The sequence below is a fragment of the Streptopelia decaocto genome, assembly GCF_964273445.1.
Source record: "Streptopelia decaocto genome assembly, chromosome: 4".
NCBI lineage: Eukaryota > Metazoa > Chordata > Aves > Columbiformes > Columbidae > Streptopelia > Streptopelia decaocto.
The window spans coordinates 50,990,444-51,016,228 of record NC_138658.1 but is presented as its reverse complement, the minus strand read 5'-3'; the positions used below and the strand labels follow the sequence as shown (position 1 = coordinate 51,016,228).

The following is a 25,785-nucleotide window of genomic DNA, read 5'->3' as shown; positions in this document are numbered from 1 at the left end:
ATCTAGAAAAAAAATAATGCAGTAAACCTCAAACTGTATAACTATTCTACTAAATTCCTAAATTCTGTTTCATATTTACAGGGTGTGTTTCATAACCTATATGGCCCTTCAGTGACAAAATGCTGTTCTGACTAATGGTATAACATACTAGCACTAAGCATGTTACAAACAAGCAGGAAACAAACTAGACAAATGCCAAATACACACAGAAAAGCCTCAACCTATTTGCTGCTTTTCTGCAGTAAAGAATCATTAATTACAGGGAATAGAAGGCACATAAACTAGTTTTGGCAATACTTACAGCGGGGGAAAAAAGAGCAGTGAATGGGAACAACAACATGTGAACAAGCTGTTCATCATTACAGCATGGTTCCTAATTATATGGGTCATTTCTGACATTCATCTAAATTACGAGTTTTCTGTTTATCACTGGCTATTTCCAAATGGACTGAACCAGTAAAAAAGGGCTTCCTTCTACTCCAACAATTGCAATGCAAGTCTACAGTTTCATATTCAGTGCTGCTGAAACTAATTTAAAGAACATATTTTTCCTTTTCCTTCTCTCCTCTACAGATTGTTCCCAGATTGCACTGCCTATGGGCTGCATCTGCATAAAGTGAACTGGACTAGAGAACTGAGCTGACTGAAAATAACCACCTACGTTCTTTCCTGAAAGGCAATGTTCATGGCAGCCCCAAAGAAATGCAGCTGAAACTGCAGCTTAAGCTTGATTAATCTTTTTAGATTTAAAACACTCAACCATCCCTCTAATGATAAGGTCAAGATTCCTCACCCAACAGTGTTTGTTGCTTCTGGATGTTTTTGAAGCCATGCAATGAACTAGCTCTGGACACTAACCTGCCTGAAAAAAACAGCCTCTCCCTCTTCCTCTCTTGCCACACTTTCAAATTTTTTGGTGGGCACAGGCTGGAGGAGAAAAAGAGGGGAAAAAATAGCTCTTTCACTTGGATTAGATCATTGGGTTGAATAGCTTTCTGGCAGCAAAAACGCTTGTTCTAGGACAAGAGAAGGGGGAGTACAGTGGAAGGAACCAGTAGGTAAGATCAGAGCCTACTCACAGCAGCTGAAGCAGTGCTTTGGCACAATGTGTCCTCACTGCCCAGCACCATAAAGCACTTTGAAAGTGCTAGGAATATTTGAATTGCAGCATCAGAGTCAATTCCTTTCTAATGAAAAATTAAAAAACATCTTTACTCTAAAAACAGATTAATCAATTTGGTGCAAGTCTGTAGTCTGAATGTATCCATTTTCTAACTTGCTGTATAAAACCTGATCTAGGATCTTTCCTCCCAGCATCAGCCACGTTAAATGTAATGCAGTTAAATGCCATCAGATAATGCTAATGTGAACTGGCCTAGATTCCAGCTTGGGTATATTTTTACTAGGATTGTCATAACAGATCTGCAAAACAAGCCTTGGTCTCAGGTATAAAAAAAACACATGACATGGTATATAAGAGTGCCTGAAGAGGAAAGTATGCAGCCTGATTTTAATATCCCAGGCCAAGTTTGCTGATATTTCAATTAGAGAATAATCTTTTAATCAGAGCAACTTTTATGGAACATCTTTAAGAAGTTTATGGAAAAACAAGCAGTGTTCAATTTACAGCAGCGATCACCACCCATTTTGTTACAGAACCTAGCTTAGTACCCTCTCAGCAGTAAGATGCACAGTAAAAGCCCATAAATTCACTGGTAAAGCCTCAGTAAACCCCAAGAAAATTGGCAACATTCACCTGGTACATTCATAGCAAAAGCTCCCCCAATGTGGAATGAAATCTCACCTTTAATCTTAAAATGTCTTGACATTTTCTATGAAGTCCATTAGCTAAACTCATCCATTCTAACTTAGAAACTTGTCTAATTTACCTACAGCAGCAATTCGCAGACTTCTTGATATAGGAATGACATTCAGCAAATCAAGTTTTTTTTCCAATCCCAAGTTCCCACATTCTCCTGACCTTAAAAGGATCTTGTCTGCTTGATTTCACAATCTCATATGTGAGACATATGAAGCTACAGAATGCCCCTTCTACCACCTCCTGTTATTATTGAATATCTGGATTGACATGGACTTTTGCTCCAGATCAAAGGAGCATGGCATTCCACCTAGCATCTGGTCTTTTCATCAAAGTTTCTTTCCAAAACCCATTACTGTCTCCAAAAATGTTAATACCTCTTTTAATTTACTATGACATCTTGATACATTTTCATTTCCATTAAAACAGAAGATAGACAGATTTTGATGGCCTCTCTCCAGCTACGAATTTGTCATGTACAGTCCACTTAGGACTTAACATCTCATATTGCATGTCAGATGTTTTCTCTAACTCAGAAAAGGCATCCAAATAAGTTATTTTCTTCTGACACACTTCAAGAGATGCCAGGAACTAGGATCTGTCTTTCACCATCCACCCAGCAGAGAAATCTACAAACTGTTTTCTCCTTAGTTCAACTATCAGGACTTAAAAACAACTATTTCACAACAAAAGCATAGACTCTGGAATTTTTTCACATGAATGCTGACTTGAAAACATGATTTCCACAACTCACAGAAGCCTCTGTTTCCTGACACAAGGGACAACTTGGCTGCTGAGTGTTCACGCCAGGTGGCTGTTCCCTTCTAAAGACATTCTCAGGCCCTTCCTTCCATTTTTTCCACTCTCCTAGAAAAGTGGCAAGTTTATTCTCTTCTAGGTCACGTTATACTGTAACAGAACACACTAGCCAATCCTTACAGAACAGTACACGTCATACTACCAAATCTAAAAAAAAAAAAATAATAATAAAAAAAATATATATATACACACACACACACGTTCTGGAGGAAAACTGCCAAAATTTCTAAAATTAGTAAGGGTGCTAGTTGGGTGCTCTTTTAAATCCTTGGAAAAAATACAGTAAAATGCAGAATAACAGATCTTAAGAAATTTATGAAACTAATTATGTGATAAAAGATTAATAAAATCAAAGCAGTAGTGGTGTCATTCTCATATGCTTTAGCACTACAAGAAAAGTAAGGTCTGAAGGAAAAGCTAGCTTTAATTACAACACCTGATATAGACAGAATAAAGTATTATTAGCATTTCTGACAAAGGAAAATTCAGACAATGGCTTATAATGGTTTACGAGTGTCCTCTGGTCTTGACAGTTCCAGCAATGGCTAAAACACATCATACCACCTTTCGGCTAAAAGCTTTCACTGTATTAACTACTATTTTTTCTCTCGTGTATAATTAATTTCTCACAATTAAAATAAAATTTAGACATAACTTCTCTTATTTTATTTCCCTGGGTTTTGCTTCCTCTTACATGATTTAGTGGGAGGATTATGCCCAACAAAACTTGCCTGTTTTTCCCACATTCCTCAGTACAGGGTGTAGGTGGCAATGGCGGGACTGCAGGGTGGACTCTGTGAGAAGTGGTCAGAGCATCCCCGCGCTGGGCACAGCTGGGTCCTGCTGATGTGAACAGACCCACTGCAAGGCAAAGCTGAGGCCCTCAACCATGACGGCAGCACCTCAGGGAAACTATGTTTAAAAAAGGGCAAACTGCTGTACAGGGGAGTGACGTAAAAAGAAGTGTGAGAAATAATCCTGTGAACACTGAGGGAAGAAAAGAGGAGGGAAGGAGATGCTCCAGAGCAGAGATTCCCCAGCAGCCCATGGAAAAGGCCCCAGTGAAGTGGACATCCACCTGGGGAGAACTCCTGGCCAGAGCAGATGAGTATGTCCTGAAGGAATTGCAGCTTGCAGACAACCCATGCTGGAGCAGGCTCATCTTGAGGGACTGCAGCCCACAGAAAGGACCTATATAGGGGCTGTTCTGGAAGGACTGCTGCCCACGCAGGGACCCAACACTGAAACAGCTGAAAGCATGAGGTGGAAGAAGCAGCAGAGAGGAACTGTTATGAACTGACCACAACCACATCCCCATGCTCCTGTGCCACTCACAGCAGTAAGGAGGTATAGGAGATGGGAATGAAGGAGCAAAGCTGAGCCTGGGAAGAAGGGTGGGGTGGGAAGAAGGTGTTTTAGGTTTTTGTATTTTTTTTTCACACCATCCAACTCTATTTTTAATTGGCAATACATTAAATTAATTTTCCCCAAGTCTGTTCTGCACCTGATGACAAGCGGTAAGTGATCTCCCTGTTTTTCACTCAACCCAAGAGATTTTTCTTTTTGTGTTCTCCCTCCACTGTCCTGTTGAGAGGAGGGAGAGAGAGAGTATCTAGGTGGATATATGACAGCTGCCAAGGGCAACCCACCATAGTCTAATAAAAATATTCTTTCTTTTCAAATTCAAGTAACAGGAAAGAATAATTGAAAACACTAGAACAATTCTACAAAGGCAATTTAGTTTTGCCTCAAGCATTGATGTACTGTCTTTTAAAACCTTTTCTTTAGCTATCCCAGATCCCACTTAGCCGTGTCAGATTTGGATAATCTTTATGTGCTTCTCACTGCATGATATTCCCATGTTGGGGAAGATAAACCCTTTGCCAACTGAGCAGACCTTCAACAGAGACACTGGACTCAGAGTCATGTGGAAAAAATTCAGTGAAGTTGAGAGAGGAAGCCTGAGAGAAAGGGAAATCATAGTTGATCTTTCTGAATGGAGAGCTGAACAGAAGCAAGGAAAAGACAAGGACACATCAAAAATGTAGGAACAGAATGAGGTTATTTGGATAGTTCCTACTATAGGATAAAACCCTGATGCATCCTTCTGTCAGGCTAATTCATTATAAGAGTATAAATTAGAGGAAGACAAAACATGTACAGAAAACCAAAATCAAGCTGTGGAAGGAAACAGATTTTAAAAACCCTAAGTCTTCAATTCTTTTCAAGTCTGATCAACATCTCTGCATCATTTGTACTGCTTCCTTCAGTATAAAATTTCCAATTATTCCAAAAAGTACTCTGTTCGCTATTCTGCAGCTGTTCATATCAGGACGTATTTTGAATCACAGCTTGAAAACAATGAAGAAACTTCACAAATAGTTTGACCATAGTACTCAAAATATACCAGTCAAACTAAGTCACAATTTTATTCATACTTTCAGGTTGGATCCAGTTCACTTGGTTTTGTTTTTAAATCAGCCAGTTAAGGAACAAAATTTTTTTAATTTCCTTTTTAATATTTCCCCTTCAAGACTCCTGAAAACATTTGTCTTTCAGATATCTGTCCTAAATTTGCTATTGTAAATAGTGAGACAAATAATTAATTTCATTTCTTCAACAATGTCAAGCTCTTCAGTGTCTGAATGACTCTTGCCAACTGTTGGAGACCTCAGTTGTCTTCTCTCCAGAATCCCCTTATGCTGTATGCAGTGGAAAGTACTCTTTATATGACTTAACCTCTCATGTAATTACATTTCTTTTCATTTTCCATCTTTACTTGCCCTTCACTTTCTATATTACAATGTCAGCTTAATACTATAATTTCTGCAATCTTGTATTGTCAATATAGCTCTTATTTTCAGATAGAGTTTGTATGTCTCTATTTATATACTTTCTCTGCTATCCAAGCCATAAAAATCATTACCTGTAATGAGTGCATTTTACCTCTCAATAATGAGAGCAACTTAAAGAGTGCGACTTATCTTTCAACACATCCCACTTTGCTTGTGTTTCTTCATTATTTTTTTCTACTTGGATTTCATCCAACATTTTTGCACTTAAAAACTTATGGTTTAGATAAGATTTTTTTAGAATTGCTTACACAAGAATTTAAAAATACTTATGATGGTGTAAGCTATTCAGATACAAATAATTTATGTCTATTTTAAAATATATATTAACTGGGTGGGGTTTTTTTTGCATTGTTATCTTAGGCTTAAAGAACCCTTACACTTCTATGTCACCTCTCAGTACCACTTTTTCCCTCATGGAATGCTGAAACACTTAGAATACAAATACTGTAGATGCATTTTTATCTAAATAACATACTAAACAGTTGTTGTAACCAGGGTACCTAATCATCCTTCCAAAATAAAATCTATCCAAATGAAAGGATGACATTTGCTTTATAAGCAGTTCAAAATTATGTATGTTGATGAAAACATTACAAATAAAAAGAGTATTTTTAACTTTATTTTCCTGTTTATTTCAAAGCACTAAACTGAGTATTTGAGGCTACCATATCAAGATTTAAGCTCTTTAACTGGATATTCAAAATGAGACATCCAGTTCTGAAAGGCATTGAATATTCATCTAATTAGAGGTTCACTATTCTAATAAACACTGGTTGGATTCCTCAAATCAGAGGTCACATGTTTGGGAAAAGTTGCAGAGCCTCTCTGGCAGACCTCTCTGGATAATTAAGGGAATTCATAAGTTTAGTGCTGTGCTCTAGATCTGATAAGAAACTGCTTAAAATTCTTCATACCCCTGTATGTGGGGATAAAAAGGTACACAGAATAAGTGGACATTTTTTTCAGAACTACTAAGCACCAACAGACCCCATTCAAATCAACAGAAGAGGTAGGTGCCAACTACATTTTGGAAAGCCCTGACTTTTGAATATTTGGAATTCAATCTTGAGGCTAGACAGATTCTCTGCTGACAGCATCTTTTAAGCATGTGCTGAAGGCTTTCTCAATAGGGATGAATTTAGCATATGCTCAAGTGTTGTTCTAAATAGTTGCCTTCCCTTTTTAAATGTGTCACTCTCTTGATCTCTGTTGTTCCTTATGATTTAACGTAAGCCAAGACACATTGCCACCATAATACCAGAAAAATAAAAAGTTTGTTAAAGAGACATCTGTAAATGAAGCAGGTTCCAAATTCTTTATGGCAAAGCAAGTGGTGTGAAAGAAATTAAAGTAACACAATGAATGAAGAACATTTGAATGTCATTTACTCATCTCTGGTTCCTACTAGGATTCTTTCCAATTGCATGTATTCCTTTTGTATCTATTGAGGTACATTTGCACAAATCAAAACAATATTTCAAATTTCCACTCAAACTGATGCCTAAAAAGGAACATCATGTACATAATACATGTCTTCTGCCTTTGATTGGCTCAAAACTTCTGTTAGGAATGTCGGCACAATTCACTTTGACAACTGTATTAAATAAGTATTTTAGGCTATCTGGATAGGAGTAATTTCAAGAGTGATTCCATGACAAAAAGAAAAAAAAGTTGTGGTCAATAAGCTTATTTTTTAAGAATCTCAGGTACAAAACCATTTACTTCTTAAGTTTCAGGCTTTATAAGTTTTATTAACAGCTCCTGTGTAGTCAGCGCATTTGGTACTAACTTAGCCAGTGTCAGAGCAGAGTCAGCTCATCGAGGAGACAGCAAACACCAATGCATGAAAAGTAGCATGCAGCACAGTATGGCTCTGAGCAAAGGGAACAGGGACACCTTCTCAGCACTGCTAACACCTAAATGAAGCCAAGACGACCGATAATAGCTTATCTGAAGAAAAAGGAAACCAGCTTTTGAACAGCAAACCCCATCTGCAGATCTGAAATAGAAGTGAGACTCCAAGGGTATCTGAAAACAATTGCTGTGCATTTAACTTCGTTCAGCTAATTAATTATACAATTTGAAAGGAATGAGTGATTCTCAACTCCCCCTCGTGTTCCACAGGTACCAAAGGGAGAGGTGATAAGGCTACTGACCACCTGCAGTAGAAAAACAATTCATTATCTCCCAGGTCACAGAGAGGGGATTAGCCAGGAGGGAAATAAAACTCACATTTTAGATCAGAGTTGAAATGTTATCATAATTTTTTAAGGTAATCTGTATCAGCTGCTGTACAGTGGAAAACCACAGCCAGTCTGCACCAGACACTTCTTGCTCGGCTCAGAGTTTAATGCAGTCATAAATTCTAACCCAGTTATTCTCCTGACCAAAGCATATTACAGAACGCTGGACTCTTCATCAAGCAGCCTCCTTTTTTTGGAACCCCACTTCTTTCACCAAGGTCCTTCCAGATACTGGCCTTTTTGGCTAAGGCACATACTTGCTTCTTTAATCCCTTAGGCAGGCACACCTGAGAGAAGGTAAGCTCCTTAGCCAAAGCTGAGGCTGAGTACCAAGCACTCATGAGGTGTGAGCCAGACTGTATTCCAGATCTGGTATTTTGATTAGGCATTTCCTAATTACCGGATTCTTTAGTGAAACTGGAGACATATTTCTAAGAACTTACCATTAAATATACAAAAGGCACAAAATTACATTAATTTTAGGATTAAATCTATCATTAGAGACCAGTTTCCATGGCATATTAGGTTGGACAGGATTTTGCTATTGTTTTGAAACATGTGCATAACTTTAGTTGTCTCGACAGGCTTTGTTAAAAAAAAAAAAAAAAAAAAGATTAAAAAATTGGCAGCTTCCTCAAGACCCAGGCAGGCATCCAGATGGTTTTAGGTAATGGGAGGGGTTTTTATATTTCTTTCTTTTTTTTTAGCAAATGTGTTTTCAATAAGTGAAAATGAATGCCAGTTTGACTGACAACATTTAATTATGCACCAATACTGTTACGTTCAAAACAAAAAAAAACATGCTGTGCTTTGTAAAAGACTTGCAATCATTGAGATATCAAGTGGGCTACAAATATGTCAGTACAGAAACAGGCTGTGCCTGAGCTGTGCCAGTTGTCTTTGGTCAACTGCCACTCTAAAATAGCTAAATTACTCTTCTGATCTGTTCAGTAAGAAATTACAATACTTTTTTTCTAAGTATACCTCACAATGATAACTTATGCTCACCTCGCTTCCAGACAAAATTAACACAGCAAACCCCTTCTTGCAACATCTGACCAGAAACTAAGAGCAGAACACAGCACAACACTTGCTAAGCACAACGCTACAAGTACATGAAACCCTCTTTGCAAACTCCAGCGTCCTGCTCAGCAGCTTGCAGGTGGAGCTTAAGAAACAGGTGTTGATCTTTAAAGTCCTGGCTAACTAAGAACTGATCAATCTAACAAACTATTGCTTTCCCTATGGAAAATTCCCACAACTATGTTTGTCAAAGGCATTTATGCGCTTGTTTCATCATTGCATAGATAGTAATTGTCTATAAAAGATTGATTGTGTTAGCCAGAAATACTACAGCCTAGATCTTCTGAATTTGATAGCACATTTGGCAAAGTATATGTTGCAGAACATGATATACAGCTTCCTGGGCCCTTTCTTTAGTCTGAAGGGCCGCTACTGACTATTTTATCAATGGAATTTTCTTTTGAGCACTATATTTTTAAATTATTTAGTGGTGGCCTAATTCTCTTCTACTGTTAGAGTTTGAATACTTCTGTTCACAGACAAGTCCACCTGTCTACATTAATGGAGTTATTCCTTAGAGTTCCGGTTACACTATTTGATCCTTGAGAGCAAAGAAGAATGTTGACAAACTTCTACAGCCTGAGCAATTAGAGGTCAACCCCCCTCCCCCCTTTTTTAATGTGTAAAAGGATTAGATAAATATACAGGTGTTTAAGAGCTTAATGCAACTATGATGAGGTTTGCTATAACTGTACGCCAGTTCAGCTTGCATCTAAATCTTATGAACATGGTGCTTGCAAGTTGCTTGTGCAAACTGAGATTTTTTAAATCCTCATACTTAATTGCTTTTCCCAGAGTGGAAAGTCCATTTATTTCTTTCACAGAATTCCACTAATAAATACAGATAGCTTCCTTGAATGCTGTCTTTTACAGCTCATTGTTTAATTTCCTCTGCTAGTTACACAGAGAGAAATGACAAGCTGCCCCATGAAAATTAGGGCAAAATAATCTCAAATATAGTAAACAAGCTGGAATGTTAAACTTTTTTCAGCCATGCAAAATGTTCATGTTCTGTTCCACATGTACAAATATTTTATACTCTAGAACCATAGAAATACTGTTTGAAAGAGTCTTCTGGAGATCTCTAGCCAACTTGCTGCTCCAAATGAGATTGCCAGCAGCACATTGTCACCCAAGACTTGGGCTGTGTCTTGGAAACACCTAAGGATAGGGATCCCACAGCCTCTCTGGGAAACAGGTTCTACTGCTGTATTACCCATCCAGTAAAAAAGCTTTTCCTAATTTCTAGTCTGAACTTCCACTATTTTATTTCATTGGAGAGTATCATTAAGTTTTTTAAAAATTATTAGTCATAATAAAGGTGAGAAACACAGATTTTGTGTATGTAGTTAAATTAATCTTCAACTACACTGGGCTTTTACCACTTTCTCAAATCCCCATCCCCATAATGACCTCAAATCATGGTATGTTGTTCTTGAATTTCACATGACTGTGAAAGATGACAGTTACTGTAAATCACTTTGTGTTGCATCAGTACTTTGACCTTCCAGTTTTTAGACAAAGTTCAGATCTTACCATTTCATATTAATGATGGCTCTACACCCACACCTGGATGCACTCTATCTATTGTAATCCATAACAGACCATGCAGAAGCATAAAGCAGATCAACTTTAACCAAACATAAAATCACATGCTGCTATCAGATGTAAGGTGTACCTTTGGAAATAAAGTGATCAATCATAATATAGAACAAAACATGTACTGACATCATCTTTTTGTTGAAATAACCACATAAATATTTTTTTAAATAGATTCAGATAAGTTGATGGGTCTGAAGTCAGTGGCTGCAATTCTCAGCCAATTATCTTAAGATAGGCTTTGTTTCATTGTTCCCATCCTTGAAAACTTCATGTCAGGCTGTGAGTATGACTTCTTGCTTAGCTTCATGGTCAGTTCATGGTTCAATTTTGACCACAAATATCTGCTTAAACTACAAGCAAAAAAGTGTAAAAAAAACCCAAAATGGATGCATAAAAGGCATAGAGTTGAAAAGACTTCTGTTCTTTAAAGTTTTAAAGATGCACACATCTATAACTCTAGAAGCGCACACACATCATTTAAAGACTAGAACAAAGCTGACTAAGTAGTTATTTCCAAGGATGGAGTCTCCCAATCTACAGTAAACCATGCTGCTGAAAAAACAGAGTAAAGATACAGGGAAATGCAAAGGGGGGGTGGGGGGCGGGGAGAGGGTGTGATATTTATTCATAATACTCATTACAGTATTAATAACAACAGATAAATGAGGTCTCTTAGATATCTTATACAGAATATTGTTTCATCAGTGTGCATTTGGACAGATGACAATCAACAATCAGAGCAGTTGCTGTAAGAAGCCATGAATTTATGAAAGAGAACAGAAATCACAAGTTTAGCTAGAGGTAAATGTATGAAAATGTTAGCAACCTCATTACAATTCTCACACAAGTATTTGAAGGTTTGGGCAAACTTAAAATTGCCTGAGAACAGCAATGCACCAGGTGATAAAAACTACTAAGATTTTTCTTTCTTAAAAACATAAACTGTAATGAAAAATCTGTCTATATATATATAGTCTATATATTTATGAATTTTAAGAATCTTTTGGATTCCAGCTAATGCCTCTTACATGTCAGAAACATAAGGGTTTCCTTGACAAGCTACACCCATGCACTCATGAAATAGCAATGGTGGAATCAGCAAACTGATGAAAACCTCGTTCTTGCTATCGAATTTAGTGAAAATTCACCACACATTTCTCTTGTAATCACTAATTTTGCCGTGTCAACTGCAATTTTAATTTTAAATTTCTGCTAGACAAGAAAACCTGAATGGCTTTATTAATTATTTTGACTACTAAAAAAAAAAAAAAATCACATTTTTTTAATAAGGACCACATTTCCAAAATTTTCAGCAGTTTTTTTCACTTTGTTTCTTTAATTTTGAGAGAAAATTTAGGTGTAGGTGAGAGAAAGAAATAGAAGTTACTGCTGGAAGAGAAAACACTCTCAGGCATGAACTGAAGCACCAACAAAATGAATAGTTACCGTATTAGTCTACTCATGCATGCACTTGCATGAAAAAAACCCCACAGTTGAGTGGCTAAACTCCTGGCCTGGAATTTGGGAAACACTGTTTATGTTCTTCTATGCCAATCTGAAAAACAAAACCCATTTTCCCTTGAGGAGAAAACAATGTTTTAACATTTTGGTGGGGTTTTTTTGAGGACAAGAATACCCCCAAAAGATCAACCATGGATCTACTGCTGCTATTACTACTTATACAATTGGGTCTATTCCAACTTGTATAAGCAATTAAACATAAATTGAGCTAGAAGACAAAGTGATCTATTAGATCACTGTTTCAGATATTGAGGATTAGGAAGATGCAAGCCTATGGTCTGACATGGGATGCAGTTACTGGATACCTTTACTTCAGAAGAAAAAAAATGTCTTTAGTATGAGTAGCACAAGACAGGAAGAGAGAGGCAGGGAATTTCTTGTTTCTGTGCCACATGTGACATATCCCATCCACCCATCCCCGCAGTGGTTCTCATATTGCACTTTTCTACCAAACAGAAAGCTGTGCCAGAGTAGTTTTCTGTAGATCCTAGTAGTGGCATAACACCAAATACAAAGTATGAGATGTTGAGTAGAGACATATTTATTTTGTGTCTAAATTAAACATAGTTAAATGACAATAAAGAGGATTAGGGCAATCTCTAGGCTGAACAGGGGACTGCAAATAAATCAAATTGCTCAGTTTCAGAGTGGTGCATGAAAAGTGAAAAGACCCTAGGGTCTTCTGCATAATAAGAACATTTGTTATTTAGGAAAAGAGTAAAAGATGCAACATAAATTACTTTTTAAAGCATTTAAGAAGCCCTCTGATACACTGACTCACTTTTGTGAAAGTACTTTTCCACTTCACTCTTTCAAGCAGCCATTTAGGGCTCAGGGGTTTTTTTCACCTTCTTGCCCACTTATGCAAGTGCAAGGAGGAGCTGAACAGGAACAAAATTCATGTTCATTTGGGATGCGTGCCTTTTCCTAGCACTCTGTAAAGTACATTTAGAATAACCCAGAGCTGAAAACAAAACAAAACAAAACAAAACAAAACAAAACAAAACAAAAACCAAAACACACGTCCCTTACCCCTATCCACCTTGCTCTTTACTCAGTTCTGTGCAGAGGCCCAGGGTTCTTCCCTGAGTCCCGCTCCTCAGGTGACAGCCTCTACAGACCACCTCTTCTGCCACCAGTGCCTCCCACTAGCACACACGGGGCTATGCCACCCTCCTTCTCGGCAGCTGCCGCTTCCCGTTCTCTCAAACGAGACGGTCCCTGTGCCCGCGTTCCCTCCCCGGGAGCGCCCTCGGCCGCAGGGTCGCCGGCAGCGGCAGCAGCTCCCTCTGGTGGCAGCGGCGGCGCGGCTGGAGAAGCGGCGCTGAAGCCGATGTGGCTCAGCGGCAACAGCCACAGGCCGCAGGAACTGTTTCGGGCATCAAGGAGACCTGCCGGGGCTTCTGGAGCCGTGCTGCGGGACGGGCCATGCTCTCTCAGCTCCTCACGGCGATGGAGCCTGCTGGGGTGAAGGGTGATGCCAAGCACAGAAAGGTACGGCAGAAGGTCAAGCTTGGTCATGTTACTTTTCATGTTAGGATCTGAACACTGCCACAGTTCTCCACTGAAAAGTCTTCTGTGCAGTGGCAGAGGTGTTACTATACTGACTGCTAGGAGAGAAGTATGAGAGACTTGGCACAGAAAAAAAGGGATATTAAATATACATATGCATCAATATCAGTGAGTGGAAGGAACAAAATCAGATACTTAATATCTCGTGTCCCAGTGCATATTCCATTAGTTTAAAGGATGTTTTTCTAGGAAGAATGTCAACCCTCGCTCTCCTTCTTCCTTCCTGTCTCCACAAATTGGCAGTATTACAAACCAGGGAGTCTGCTCCATTTGAAATGAAAACATCCCGCTCAGTCTCATACACTTGAGATCTCTCCTGCTCAGTCTCCCACTTTACTGCCTAACTGCAGCCTATTTTTTTTAAAGATAAAAAGGTACCAATAAAATTGTACTGATATTTATCTTGGAAAAACATCCTTTATTCTTTAAGATAATTACTATTTTGTATATGGTTCTTTTTCTGTCAAGCATTGCCTGACAGATGAACAGAATATTACTGCATACACTTTGAAATTCCGTTAATATACAGTACTGCAACTACCGGTTCACCTAAGACTCCCCTTCCTGATGTTTTTGCTATCAGAAAACTCTCCAATGAATCAACCTAGAGACTTAGGACCATGGCCCATGCCTTCAGAAAACATTTAAACGTCAACTCACACAAACTCAAGTCTCTCAACAGGAGAGATTCACTTGCTTTCCAACAGAGGGGTAGCACAGGATACATTTAATTCAGAAGCTGGCCTTTGGTAGGGGCTAGAATTATATGTTCAAGAAAAATTCTAAGAATTTAGGGCAAATATAAGGAACAACAACCTAGGAGTATAACAACAACTTCTGGCAACCTAAAATTTTGAACCTTCACAAGTCAGAGGTTAGAACTGGACTATTGTGTAAGAAAGCTCCCAACAGACCAACCCCTCATGAAGTTCTCCAAGCATTTTCATACTTTGTTTTTCTCATCATCCTATGGCAATGAGTTCCACGACACAGCTACATATTCTGTGAATATGTATCGTTTTTAACTTACTGTCAATAAGTGGGAAAAAAAAAAAAAAAGACACCTACTGATATAATGAAAAACAGTGAGTAACTGTTTCCTATTCTATTTGTCCAAGACACTCAAAATTGTATCGATATCTACCACAACCACTTATTCTTCAGCCAGCTGCTTTGCAGGAGGCAAACAGTGTCTTACTCCTATTTAGTGCCTCCACACATCTAAGCCATTCCATGTCTCTACTGGTGTGGCTTTCTGCTATTTGCCTTTTACAATTCGATATAATGAGATTTTCTATTTTGTTTTTCACAGACTTCATAATGACACCTAACCCCCTCTTTGCCTTCTTGACAGTAATGGAGCCAGAATGGTGTCTGCAGCAAACTGTAGGTCTTTTGGGTTTTTTTGTGGCAAAGCTGAGAGTCCAGCACTGTATTACACAGAGTTAGGGTTGTTCCTCACTCTCTAGCATTCTTTTGCACCTATTGGCACAAAGTCATCTAAGCATTTTATCAGTCACTCTCTCCACTGTGAGACCTTTATGTGATTCCCAGCTATTCATTTTAGACAGATAATTCTGTATTAGCAGAAATGTTCTTACTTGACTATTCACTGCTTTCCCAGACCACAAACCCCATAAGACTTCATCAGTAATCTTATTCACTGTGGAGCCTAACGATTTATTCTTATTTTTCCTTCTGTCTTTAATGAGTAATCTGTCTATGAGAAGAGTCTCTTTTAGACTTCTCAGTGCATGCTCTTGTTAACAGCATTTTAAAAAGCCAAGTATGTTGTATTAATCAGCATTTTCACTGACTCTTTCAAATAACTTTTTAATAGAGTTGTGAGGCATTGCTTCCCCTTGCAAAATGGAAATAAACTTCTTCATCTCTTCCTTATTGTATCATGCATTTCCATTTACCCACCAATCTATTATTTACTAGAATTTCTGCCAAAGAACTTCTTTCTTCTTCAAGGTCTTCTCAGATAATTGATGTCATATGTGCTAAATTTCATTCCTCTCCAGTTAGTAACTCAGCAACGTCTTACTTGTGTTATTTTAAAGGCTAGAGTGAATACCATATGGTCATAACATTTATTCTTTATCTTATTAATGTGTTCTAATGTCTTTTATTAAAGCTACGGTTCACAAGTAAAGCAAATCCAGTTCTAGGGATACTAACACCAGAACAAAAACATTACAGCCACATGAATGTCAATTCAAACATGTTCTGAGAATTTTGTCTGGTTAGTTTTGCACTGGAAATTTCTATGTTGTATGACATATTATTTGCCTTTTAACACCCTGCATAAAACCAGTACAAATTCCAAGTTGTGCATGCTTACTAAATCAACAGAAATGCATTCCCCTGCCCCCATTTCAACCAGATGAAACTCGTACTGATGGATTATCTGCTAGTGTGCATTTATGATGATGGAACATCAGCCTCACAGTTCATTTGGAGATTCATTTCCTTATAAAATATGACTAAAAAGCTCAAACCTCTGTTTTACATGGGTCCAAAAGTGATTGCAGAAATTCATGGGAGAACATTCATCAGGACTCACTGCAGATTATTAGAATCTGCTACCACATAGTGTTGAAGTGTCTCTGTAAGCTAGGCCTAGTTTATTCTTCTTTAGGCAGTGCTAACGGTCACAATTGGATCCAGATGCTAAGTAAGAGAGACTTGATTTGATCTACCATCACTGTTCTCATTCGTCATTAAGCTGTACTTGTCCTCAAAAATTCTTTTTACTCCAAAAGGCTATTTCAGTCTTCCTATTCCAAAACTTATTTACATCTCATTTCCCAGCTCTTGCGTTGGAGATAGATATATATAGATATATATTTAATGTATCTACACAAAGAATTAAGGCAATGTCCACATGAATACAGATAAGCAAAACACCTGAAAGTGGAATTGAAGACTGAGTGGTTATTGATTAGTAACATACTAGCTCCTAATGTATCTGACAGGGGGAAGAAAAACTAACTTCTCAATCTGAGATTTTTTTTGTTGTTGTTTTTGTTTTTTAAAGAAATCTATGGTATTTCACATTTGTCTTTGAAAAACTTTTGTCTTTTCTTTTTACACAGAAGACACCACCTCACAGCAGCATCCAAAGTAGTCATGCCTACTGAATTTACATACAATCATACTGCTGTTGGAATGAACTACACTTACCAGAACACAGCACAACTTAAAAATACCTTCATAGGCTACAAATGGCTTTCTATATAATACCAAACCCTAAATATGTGAAAGTTTAGAAATCCAGACCTAAGGTTGTCCTGAGACATTGTAGCACTGTCCCTGCATCAGCATCCTAGGAGGGGAAGATACAACCTCCCATACACATGTGTACGCATATTATATCCATCTCAAAAGAGTTTATTCCAGAGTTCATTCCAACATAATAAGAAAAGGGAAAAGAAGTTTTACACTGTTTCATCTTTATTTTATGGACTTCCACGTATCTCAAATATGATGATTAAGCAGCTGAATACAAATACAAACACAGAATCTTATACCATATATCTATACTGTATCTACCCAGTTACTAAAACTGCAACACAAAGACACCGTCTTATAGAACAGGAACAGTTAGACTCTACAATACATCAAGACCTAGTTAAGAAAAGCAGATGGTTTATTGCCCTACAGTTTTGCTCAGCAATGATCATCAAGCCACTAACTTTGTCCTTTGCTAAGGTAATTACTGAAAATCCTATGAGTTGGAGGTATCTGTAGTGTAGCACACTATAGCATCATAGAATGGTTTGGGTTGGAAGAGACCTTAAAGTTCACTTAGTTCCAACCCCCTTGCCATGGGTGGGGACACCTTCCACTAGACCAGGTTGCTCAAAGCCCCATCCAACCTGGCCCAGAGCACTTCCAGGGATGCTCCTACGCTGTTCCTTGGCATGGTGATAATTAATCAAATTACCAAAGGAGATAAATGAATGCATCACTAATAAGATACAAATGTGCATTTGTATCCAATTTTTTTCTGAGTTTGGGGTGCAGGAAGAGAAAATAAGAGATAAATCTGTTTAAGAAAAATCTTTTAGCAAACAGAACCTACAGAAATTGTGCACCATTCAAATGGCCTGTGAAGTCCAGGGGATAGAAGAAAATATTGACAAATCACAGTATGTTACTATTTTTGAAACCTAATTCATGAGTGAGAAAATAAGTTATCACTGAAATGCCCTGAAAAGGAATCTCTTCTGTGCATGAGGTTTTTTTAAAAAAATAAAATCTTACTCAAAGGTTTTCCCTACTTGTACTTCCCTCCAGAAAGAACAAGAAAAAAAGACATAACAGAGCTATTTCCCAACTTTCATCTGCCTATTTGATGATGGAAGGGTGGGGAAAAACTACTGAAGGGAGAATGCTTAAAACAAACAAACAACAAACAAACAAACAAACACAGCAAAGCAAATAATTTCAGATAACTAATATCAGGTCTTATAACTTCACGGAGCACAGAATCCAACAGAGGAATGACACACAGACCTGCTCCTCAAAATAACATATAATTTAGTGGCCTCTGAGAAATTATCCCCACCATCAGGTATAGTATCTTCATTTTCATTTTACAGAAATTTAAAAAATACATTTAATAGAGTGTGCCACTTTTAGGTCACTATCTCATCTACTTCAGATCTCTCTTATTCTAAGTTTTGCTTTGTGCTCTGGTGCGATCAAGAGCAAAGAAATGATACGCAGTTCAAGAGAAACAAATTCATTTGAATACGGTACCCTAGTGTTTCAGTTGTTAGCAACACAGTATCAGGGAACCTTTCACTACCACTGACATGATGAATCAATAAAATTATTGTGGCACTAATGAAATGCACCTACTTTCTTAGTCAAACAAAACAAAACAAAAAGAGGCACCTAAACCTGATTCTGAATCACAATTATTTGTTATTATTCTCTCTAGACATTTTGATTATAGTCCTCAAAAACGTCACTGGAACTTTATTACTACATAGATTAGAGAATAATTTCTCTGTTTACACACAGAAAAAGTTGTAACTGTAATTACTTTCCAAGTTCAGGGTAGTACTTGTCATGTATATAATTTTAAAGAAACAGAAAATTCAGTCTACAAACTGAATACAGCTTGCAATAACTCATTTTCAGCCTTGGTAAGCACGCATGAATATCACCATTTGAAGAATGTATTCTAAGTATTGATATCTAGAAGGATTTACTGCATCTTCCTCAATGGGGTTGATCAAATATTCTGACAAGAAACCAGTTGCTTACAACATGGAATGTGCACAACAAACTAAATTATCAAAAGGGACACATTCCTCAGAACTCATGGGAACACACTGGGAAGCATGCCAACAGTATGTTCTGTCAGAATTATGGAACCAAATAAAATGTAGACTTACTTTTTCTCTGATCCATTTTTTGTGACACAGATGGATGGGTAGGACTTAATACTGGCAGAGTGGCCATCCTGTCTGTGTTGCTAAAGGATGCACCTGTAGACCACAAAGTTGCCTCCTCCGCAGTGGAAAATACCTGGGTGTCATCTTCAGACCCCTCTGCCAAAGCAGCATCATATGTAGGATGAGGACTGGCTTGAGTTGTGAGAGCAAATGATTCTTCCTGGAAAGTGTTTCTGAATATACTTGAGTTCTTGTTCATTTGGTCAATGTGGGATGAAGGCATGGTGGTCCAGGAAGAGGGCTGTGTGATGAGATCCATTGTGGGATCAGTCTTGGAACTATTTTCAACCATGTTTGGCAAAAGAACATCAGATGTTTCAATGTCACCATTAACTGTGAGGACCTCACTTCCATTTGAATAAAAGCATGTTTTTTCTAACACCCCTGGAAGAAAATAAAAGAAGCACCGAAATTACCATCACCTGGAAGGATAAGTGTTACCAATTTGGTTTGGAAGGTTAATAACAAATATAATGGCACAGATTAAAAAAAAGTAATATTTATTTCAAAGTTAAAATTAAAGGGAACTAAAGTTAAACAATTTAATGTAGCAACAAAATAACTGTAGCACATTGAAACAAAAGCTATGACTACTCTAGGATAAATAGAGAAACATATAAATAGAGAAACAAATGCTTCCATTAAATAGAGATGTTTTAATCTTACTTGTAGTACATCACTGAACTCTTACATGTTTATAGAGTGTAATTCCAGGGATCTCCAACATTCATTCTATCATAGTGTTAACAAGATTGGCAATACTTTTTTTTTTTTTTTTTAATATTTAATTGTATCTTCTCTTCTTTTCATAGTAGCACCATCTTTGGAAAGCTAATTCTGAAGCTTCAAGGGAATCAATACATTTTTAATATATTTTGTATTCACTAATATTTAAAATGGAAAGAGGTATTGTTTTTCTCTATATAGGATTACGTACTTTAACTACCACTGCTAAATATAGGCCCAAGAGTTCTTTGTCACTCTTCTCTGATACTGGATTCTAAATACCCAAATTTTTTTTTTCATTTATGATCTCATAGACAAATATGCACTTTGCTTAGTTGTATGTGTTGAACAGTTGCATGTAATTATAGTTCACAAATCAAAACAGCTGCATAACACTAAGGAGATGCATTCTATAATCATCAGGGTATTCAAACTAAACAGTAAGAGAATCTATTTTTAATCTGTGACAATTACAGAAATATTTAATTAATCTAAATAATAATAATCTAATAATATCTCAAACATATATAGGACACATAACTTGGTTATCCTTAATAAAAACTACAAATACTAACTCAATTTTTTTTAACCCAATATATTGGAGTCATGTTTCATGCTAGAAGAAAATCATCACTCTGTATCACAATATAAGAAATTTTTGGTAAACAGCAAAAGCAATTTTTACCACTACCTAATCATGTAAAAGAGTTGAACAATATTAATAAACACAGTTCTGCTAAACTTGGTTGCAAATAGTGAAAAGGAATCCCTTGAAACATAAAATCTCACAACTGTTTTTAATTACCCTGGCAACAACTGGTAATTTTAATAGCTTTTCTTGTTACCTAACACTGATATTTAGGAACACCTCTCACATTGTTTCAAGACAATAAAGTAAAAACAAGGGAGTGAAGGATATTTGTCCTTTCAAAAATGGGACACAAATACAACAGTCTTTCCTTAGACAAAACAAAAAAAAAAAAAAAAAAAAACCTTAAAACATGGCTTCCTCCAGCTGGACTCCATGTGGAAAGATGAGAGGTTTTCCGCTTACCCTTTCAGCTCCTTTTCTTCTCTTTCACCCCTACTGCTACCTACAGGCCCTTAGGCCAAGAAGATGGTCACATCTGAAGTGCATTATCAAGAATTCACCTCCTGTTGTTCTCTACAAATGCTCTGAACTCAGGGCAAATCACACAGATTCTTTTTCCACTCTGATATGTAAGTTGCTTTTTCCTAGGCTATCATATTGATTTGATCCTTCATTAGCTGCTCCGTACAGATGACTCGTGAGTCCACGCAACACCCACCACCATTGTTTTCAGTTTGGTTATCGTGTTTACCAAAATGGCTAGTTGCATCATCACCTCTCAGGCAGGCATCATTCACCTGTCACCGCTCCAGACTCTCTCCCTAGCCAAATCCACTGCTCTGGCACCATACGCAGCCGGTACGCACTTGGATACCCTGAGCCCCCTCCCCTGCTGTTACTGAATCCCTTTTCTTAGCACTTCATGCACTCTGCAGCTAGAAGAAATCGGCTAACCAGTCTGAAATTCAAGGACTGAGCAGGAGGAAATCTTTATCAATCACAGCTACAAGTAACTAACAATATCAGAAGAACCTAACTTCCAGTAACAGGGAGAAGTGATTTTGGACTCGAAACTTCATAGATAAGAAGAAAAGAGGACCAGAATAGCTAAGAAGGGGCATTTTCTTTTTCATCTAGTAACCCTTTTCTATAGCAACTGGAACCACCACAAAAAAATTGTAAGATTCCTGAAATATAACGGGGTTTAATGCAATAGTTAGCATTTGAGATTTACTATATCCTAGTTTATCCAGCCTGAGTTGTTTTGGCTCCATTGTCACTAACTGGGAATAAATCTTTGTGTCTAACTTCTACTAGAAGAACCCAGGGGAACTTTATATCTATACATGTTAAGTTTCTGTTCTTCTACCAGCAAATGTTCATGATTCATTGGGATTTGGAGGAATTTTATGTGTGTATTTTACAGAAGCAACTAAATATCTCCCACCTGCAAATTATTTCAGCAGCAATTTTTTTTTTTTTTTTTTGCTTGAGTCCTCTGGCTAGACCAAACAGGAAAAATGAACGTGCTCCAGTTTCCCAAATAGGGACCAGTAGTAATGTGTTTTGCTAAAATCTAAGGAATTGTGACTGAGCATGCTCAGAAATTGTACTCACTCATATGTAGCTTTAATTAGATGCTTTGATTCCAAATAAAGCTTTGAATCTATATGATTCAGAAGCCTACTTTTTTTCAAGCTTCAAACTTTAGTAGGGATTTTTTTTTAGTTTTCAAAAAGTTAAAATAAGCTTCTTTTTTTCTCCTTTGGAAAAGTGCATAATTTTTTCCATAACTCAATAATAGCTGAGGGAATTTTTTCACACTGTCTCTCCTTCTCCCCTAGGCTCCCTTCTTCTCCACCACTCAACACAAAAATAGAAAAAGCCTGGAAAAAGTTGGTCCCAAAGAGCTACGAATAATGCTTTAAAATTAAAGTAAAAATTACTAGCTATTAATATATCACCCAGCAGAATAGCAGGCAATACATTACAAGACAGGTAAACTCTTGAAAGCAGTTTAAAAAAATCTTTTGGTTTAATACAGTGGACCAATAAACACCGCTAAAGAAAATATTGAAGTTACCTACTGGATTCTATCCCCTCCTCTATTAGCCTTATTTCATTCTTTTTCTGGAACTACAAATAATAGCTATGTCTAACTTAACCCATAAGGTCATTTACTACTGTCACTGAGATTCCCAAATGCTTGTTTCCTTCTTCAACCCATCTTTCCAACAATAACATTTTTTGTTCTATTTTCACTGTCTCCTAGCGTTAACAACTCTCCTCTCATTAACAGGTGTACCACACAAGGAACCTTTTCTACACAAAAGCACCCCCCAATTGTGTCATCTCAGCTGACAATGAGTAGTATTAAATTTTTTTTTAACAGTTTTTTCCCCCCACAAAATAACATGAACCTGGGCTCTGGTGCATATGCCCTTGAGACAGGTAGACACAGACCTCTCTGGCATTCCCTACTGACTAGCTCTGGATGACAACTCTGTTTCTACTTAGTATGTGAGGCGTCTGGATCGCCTTCCTGAGTCACCCTGTTCTCCCCTCAGGTTTTCCTCCTATCCTTTCATCTTCCTAATGCATGGTAGGGGATTCAAGCACTTAATTCCAGGCTACAGAGTTCACTCTCTGGGTCAGGCTCTCATTTGCGTTGATTTTCATCCTTTGCCCTCCTAAAAATACTAGTGTATATCTTCAATCTTAAATTAAGCTTACTGGAGATTTTGTATAGTACCAAAAGCCCTGAAGGAACTATTTAAATTTTAAGATATCTAATAAAACAGTGTGATGCTTTGAAACAGTCAATTCTTTTTTAATGTCTTCACTAATAGGAACTAAATTACTCTCTATCAATGTCTGCTACGAGCTATGCAACAAATAGAGAATATGCATTTTATTCACATATACATGCACACTACATCCAACTGTTCTTCAGATGTGAGTTCATATAGCACTGTAGACAGTAAATCATAAGCCAGAAAGTTAATTAGTTGAGAAATAGCTGTAAACATTTTGGATTTGTGCCTCCAGCTGCAGCTGGACATGTCCAGATGACGGAAATATAAGGCGTGCTGGCCTTCATTGCGTTTGGTACAAAAATGAGGAACTGGCACCAGGCTCACTCAGTTTAAAGTGATGCTTTGCCAACAGTTTTACTGATCATTTTCCAGTTGCTGTTCACTATCAAAGAATTAATGTTTTATTTAAAGATCTGAAATGGACAGTTATGAAAGCTGAGAAACAGTCACACTGTTCAGGCTATTAAATTGAGATTTTGGCAGCGAATACTGTGGGTGATTTCTAGCAGGAAATCTCAAAAAGACCAAGTTTAAAAAGCTAATGCAACAGAGCAAAGAAGCCTACCAAAGTATGTGTAATGGATGAGGCAGTTACACAGGGAATAAAAGACTGGTTCGCTACTATAACTAGCCAGCATGAACCCACTGAGATTTCTTCTGCAAGGTCTGTCCCTATGACTCTGCACTCTGAAAAAATGGGCACATCACTGGAGGTCCCATAGCACACCAAACCATTGCCCATCAGTTGAGCTGCAGTAATAGACTTCATCCTGCTCCTCCTATCACAGAAAGACATTACCTTAATCTGCTTACCAGCTGCCTAAGGGGCCAAAATGAGGCCAGCTGTATTTTTTTTTTTTCTTTTTTGGCATCTTGAAAGGTGACTTATTCAAATAATGGATCAGTTCCCAGAAAAAATGGAACTCAAAGTAGACTTTGTGGAAGGCATCTTTTAAAGAAGCTGCAGAACGAAGCCACTCTCCTAAGGTCCTGTGCAGAAAGGAGAGATCTTCCCTTTCATCAACTTCTGGCTTTCAGGCAACAAAGCATCAGCAAAAATATCAGGATCATACTAAAGAGACAGAGGGGAAGACAGTAGCTACTTTTCATATTAATGGCTGTTGTTGCCTGAAAGTTCCCAGTTGCAGCCATAACCCTGTGGTTTAAAGAAAAATCTTATCTGGTGTCTTCTTTTTTTCCCTGTCTCTTGAGAACAATGTGTCATGTAACTAGAAATTTTTATTTATAAAGCTTTTCTTAACCTAACAAATGAAATACACATAATGGCTCTATTGCAATTCAGAAACCAATCCTGAACTCCATGCCTGTGTTAAACACTCACTTTGCACTGGCTAATGAATAAAGCTCCATGGACTCCTTGGCAACCAGTTATGCCACACCAGAACTGACACTTCAGTTACTGTGACCTTTTGTCCATCTGTGCTAGGTGAACTGCCAGACTTTCATTATAATTCTCTAGGTCACAAGAACAATTCCTCACTGACCTCAGTGATATGTCACAGCAGATGTTCTGACCTCAAGCTGTATTCACAGCATCTTTTTTTTTTCCCCAACATTTCAGGTGTATCAGTAAAGAAGGCTTGCTGGACAAAATTAGTTTTTATAGATGGGTGAAATACAGGCTGCTCTGGGATACACTCCTTCGGAGTTTCTCAATAATATACCTGTGCTGGCGAGATCAGATTAAAGAACTGGCAGATCATTTAGTTGATGATTACCATCTTCCATCAGAATAACTCCCAGGACCAAATGGTTTGTTTATATGTTAGTGTTAAACTCCTAATTTTAGACAGCTGTCTTACAGCAAATATTGCCATTGAATGACAATGGAATTGTTTATATTTCATACTGATTTCACAATTGTAACTTATGGATCTCCATGGTGCTAGTTACTTTACATTTTGAGGACATGTCATATGCTTCAAGGCTCAATACCACTTGAAGAATTACCAGCACCTCCACATGATTCAGGGATCGAGATCCTTTTACTCTAGAGTATAACTCCCTGCAACTTTGATTTCCTCTGTGTGACAAAAAGTTCCTTATGGGCCAGTACAGTTGGGTTCCCAAACTGACAGAGGAGTCTTGCCATATGCATGTTACTTAGTGAACATGGAGGATCCAACAGCCACAAAGCTAAGCCTAGCATTTTTACTATAATGTAGTTTTCCCGGTGTTTATTCTGTGAAGGATACACAGCTCCTTCTGTGTTCTCAGGAGGGGAAGCCAAAGGAGAACACAGGTCTCACAGACTGTATAATAGAAATGATCACTGTTCAACCAGTGACATGGAAGAACATTGACAGCATCTCTCAGGTGGACAGAATATTGCTACAAATTTCTGAAACAATAGAATGATCTGAGAACTGCCCAGGCTGGTTCATACTTATACGAGGATAATACAAATGCAGCTATTAGAGTGAGCTTTGTTTTTAGGAAGAGTAAGATGAAAATCCTGAATACAACCTATCACACATAACACTTGTACTAATTTCCTCTGAGAACCAAAATTAATCTCAAAATATGTGTCAGAGCCAAAATATAAACATGGCATGCTGATAATGTAAGGATGGTGGGTGAACCAAAACCTCGCTTATTTGCATATCCATAGTCAACAGTGCATCTTAGAGACTTTAATTGTA

The 25,785-nt window shown here is 37.6% G+C and overlaps 1 protein-coding gene across 2 annotated transcripts in view; it reads right to left on the bottom strand.

The window, feature by feature from the left end:
* CORIN (corin, serine peptidase) overlaps positions 1-25,785 on the bottom strand; it is a 142,061-nt gene that overhangs the window by 95,522 nt on the left and 20,754 nt on the right. For both annotated transcript variants that reach the window (XM_082051152.1, XM_082051153.1), the window contains exon 3: positions 18,929-19,372. In XM_082051152.1, the coding sequence (XP_081907278.1) occupies positions 18,929-19,372 (444 nt within the window). The remainder of the gene's footprint in view (positions 1-18,928; positions 19,373-25,785) is intronic.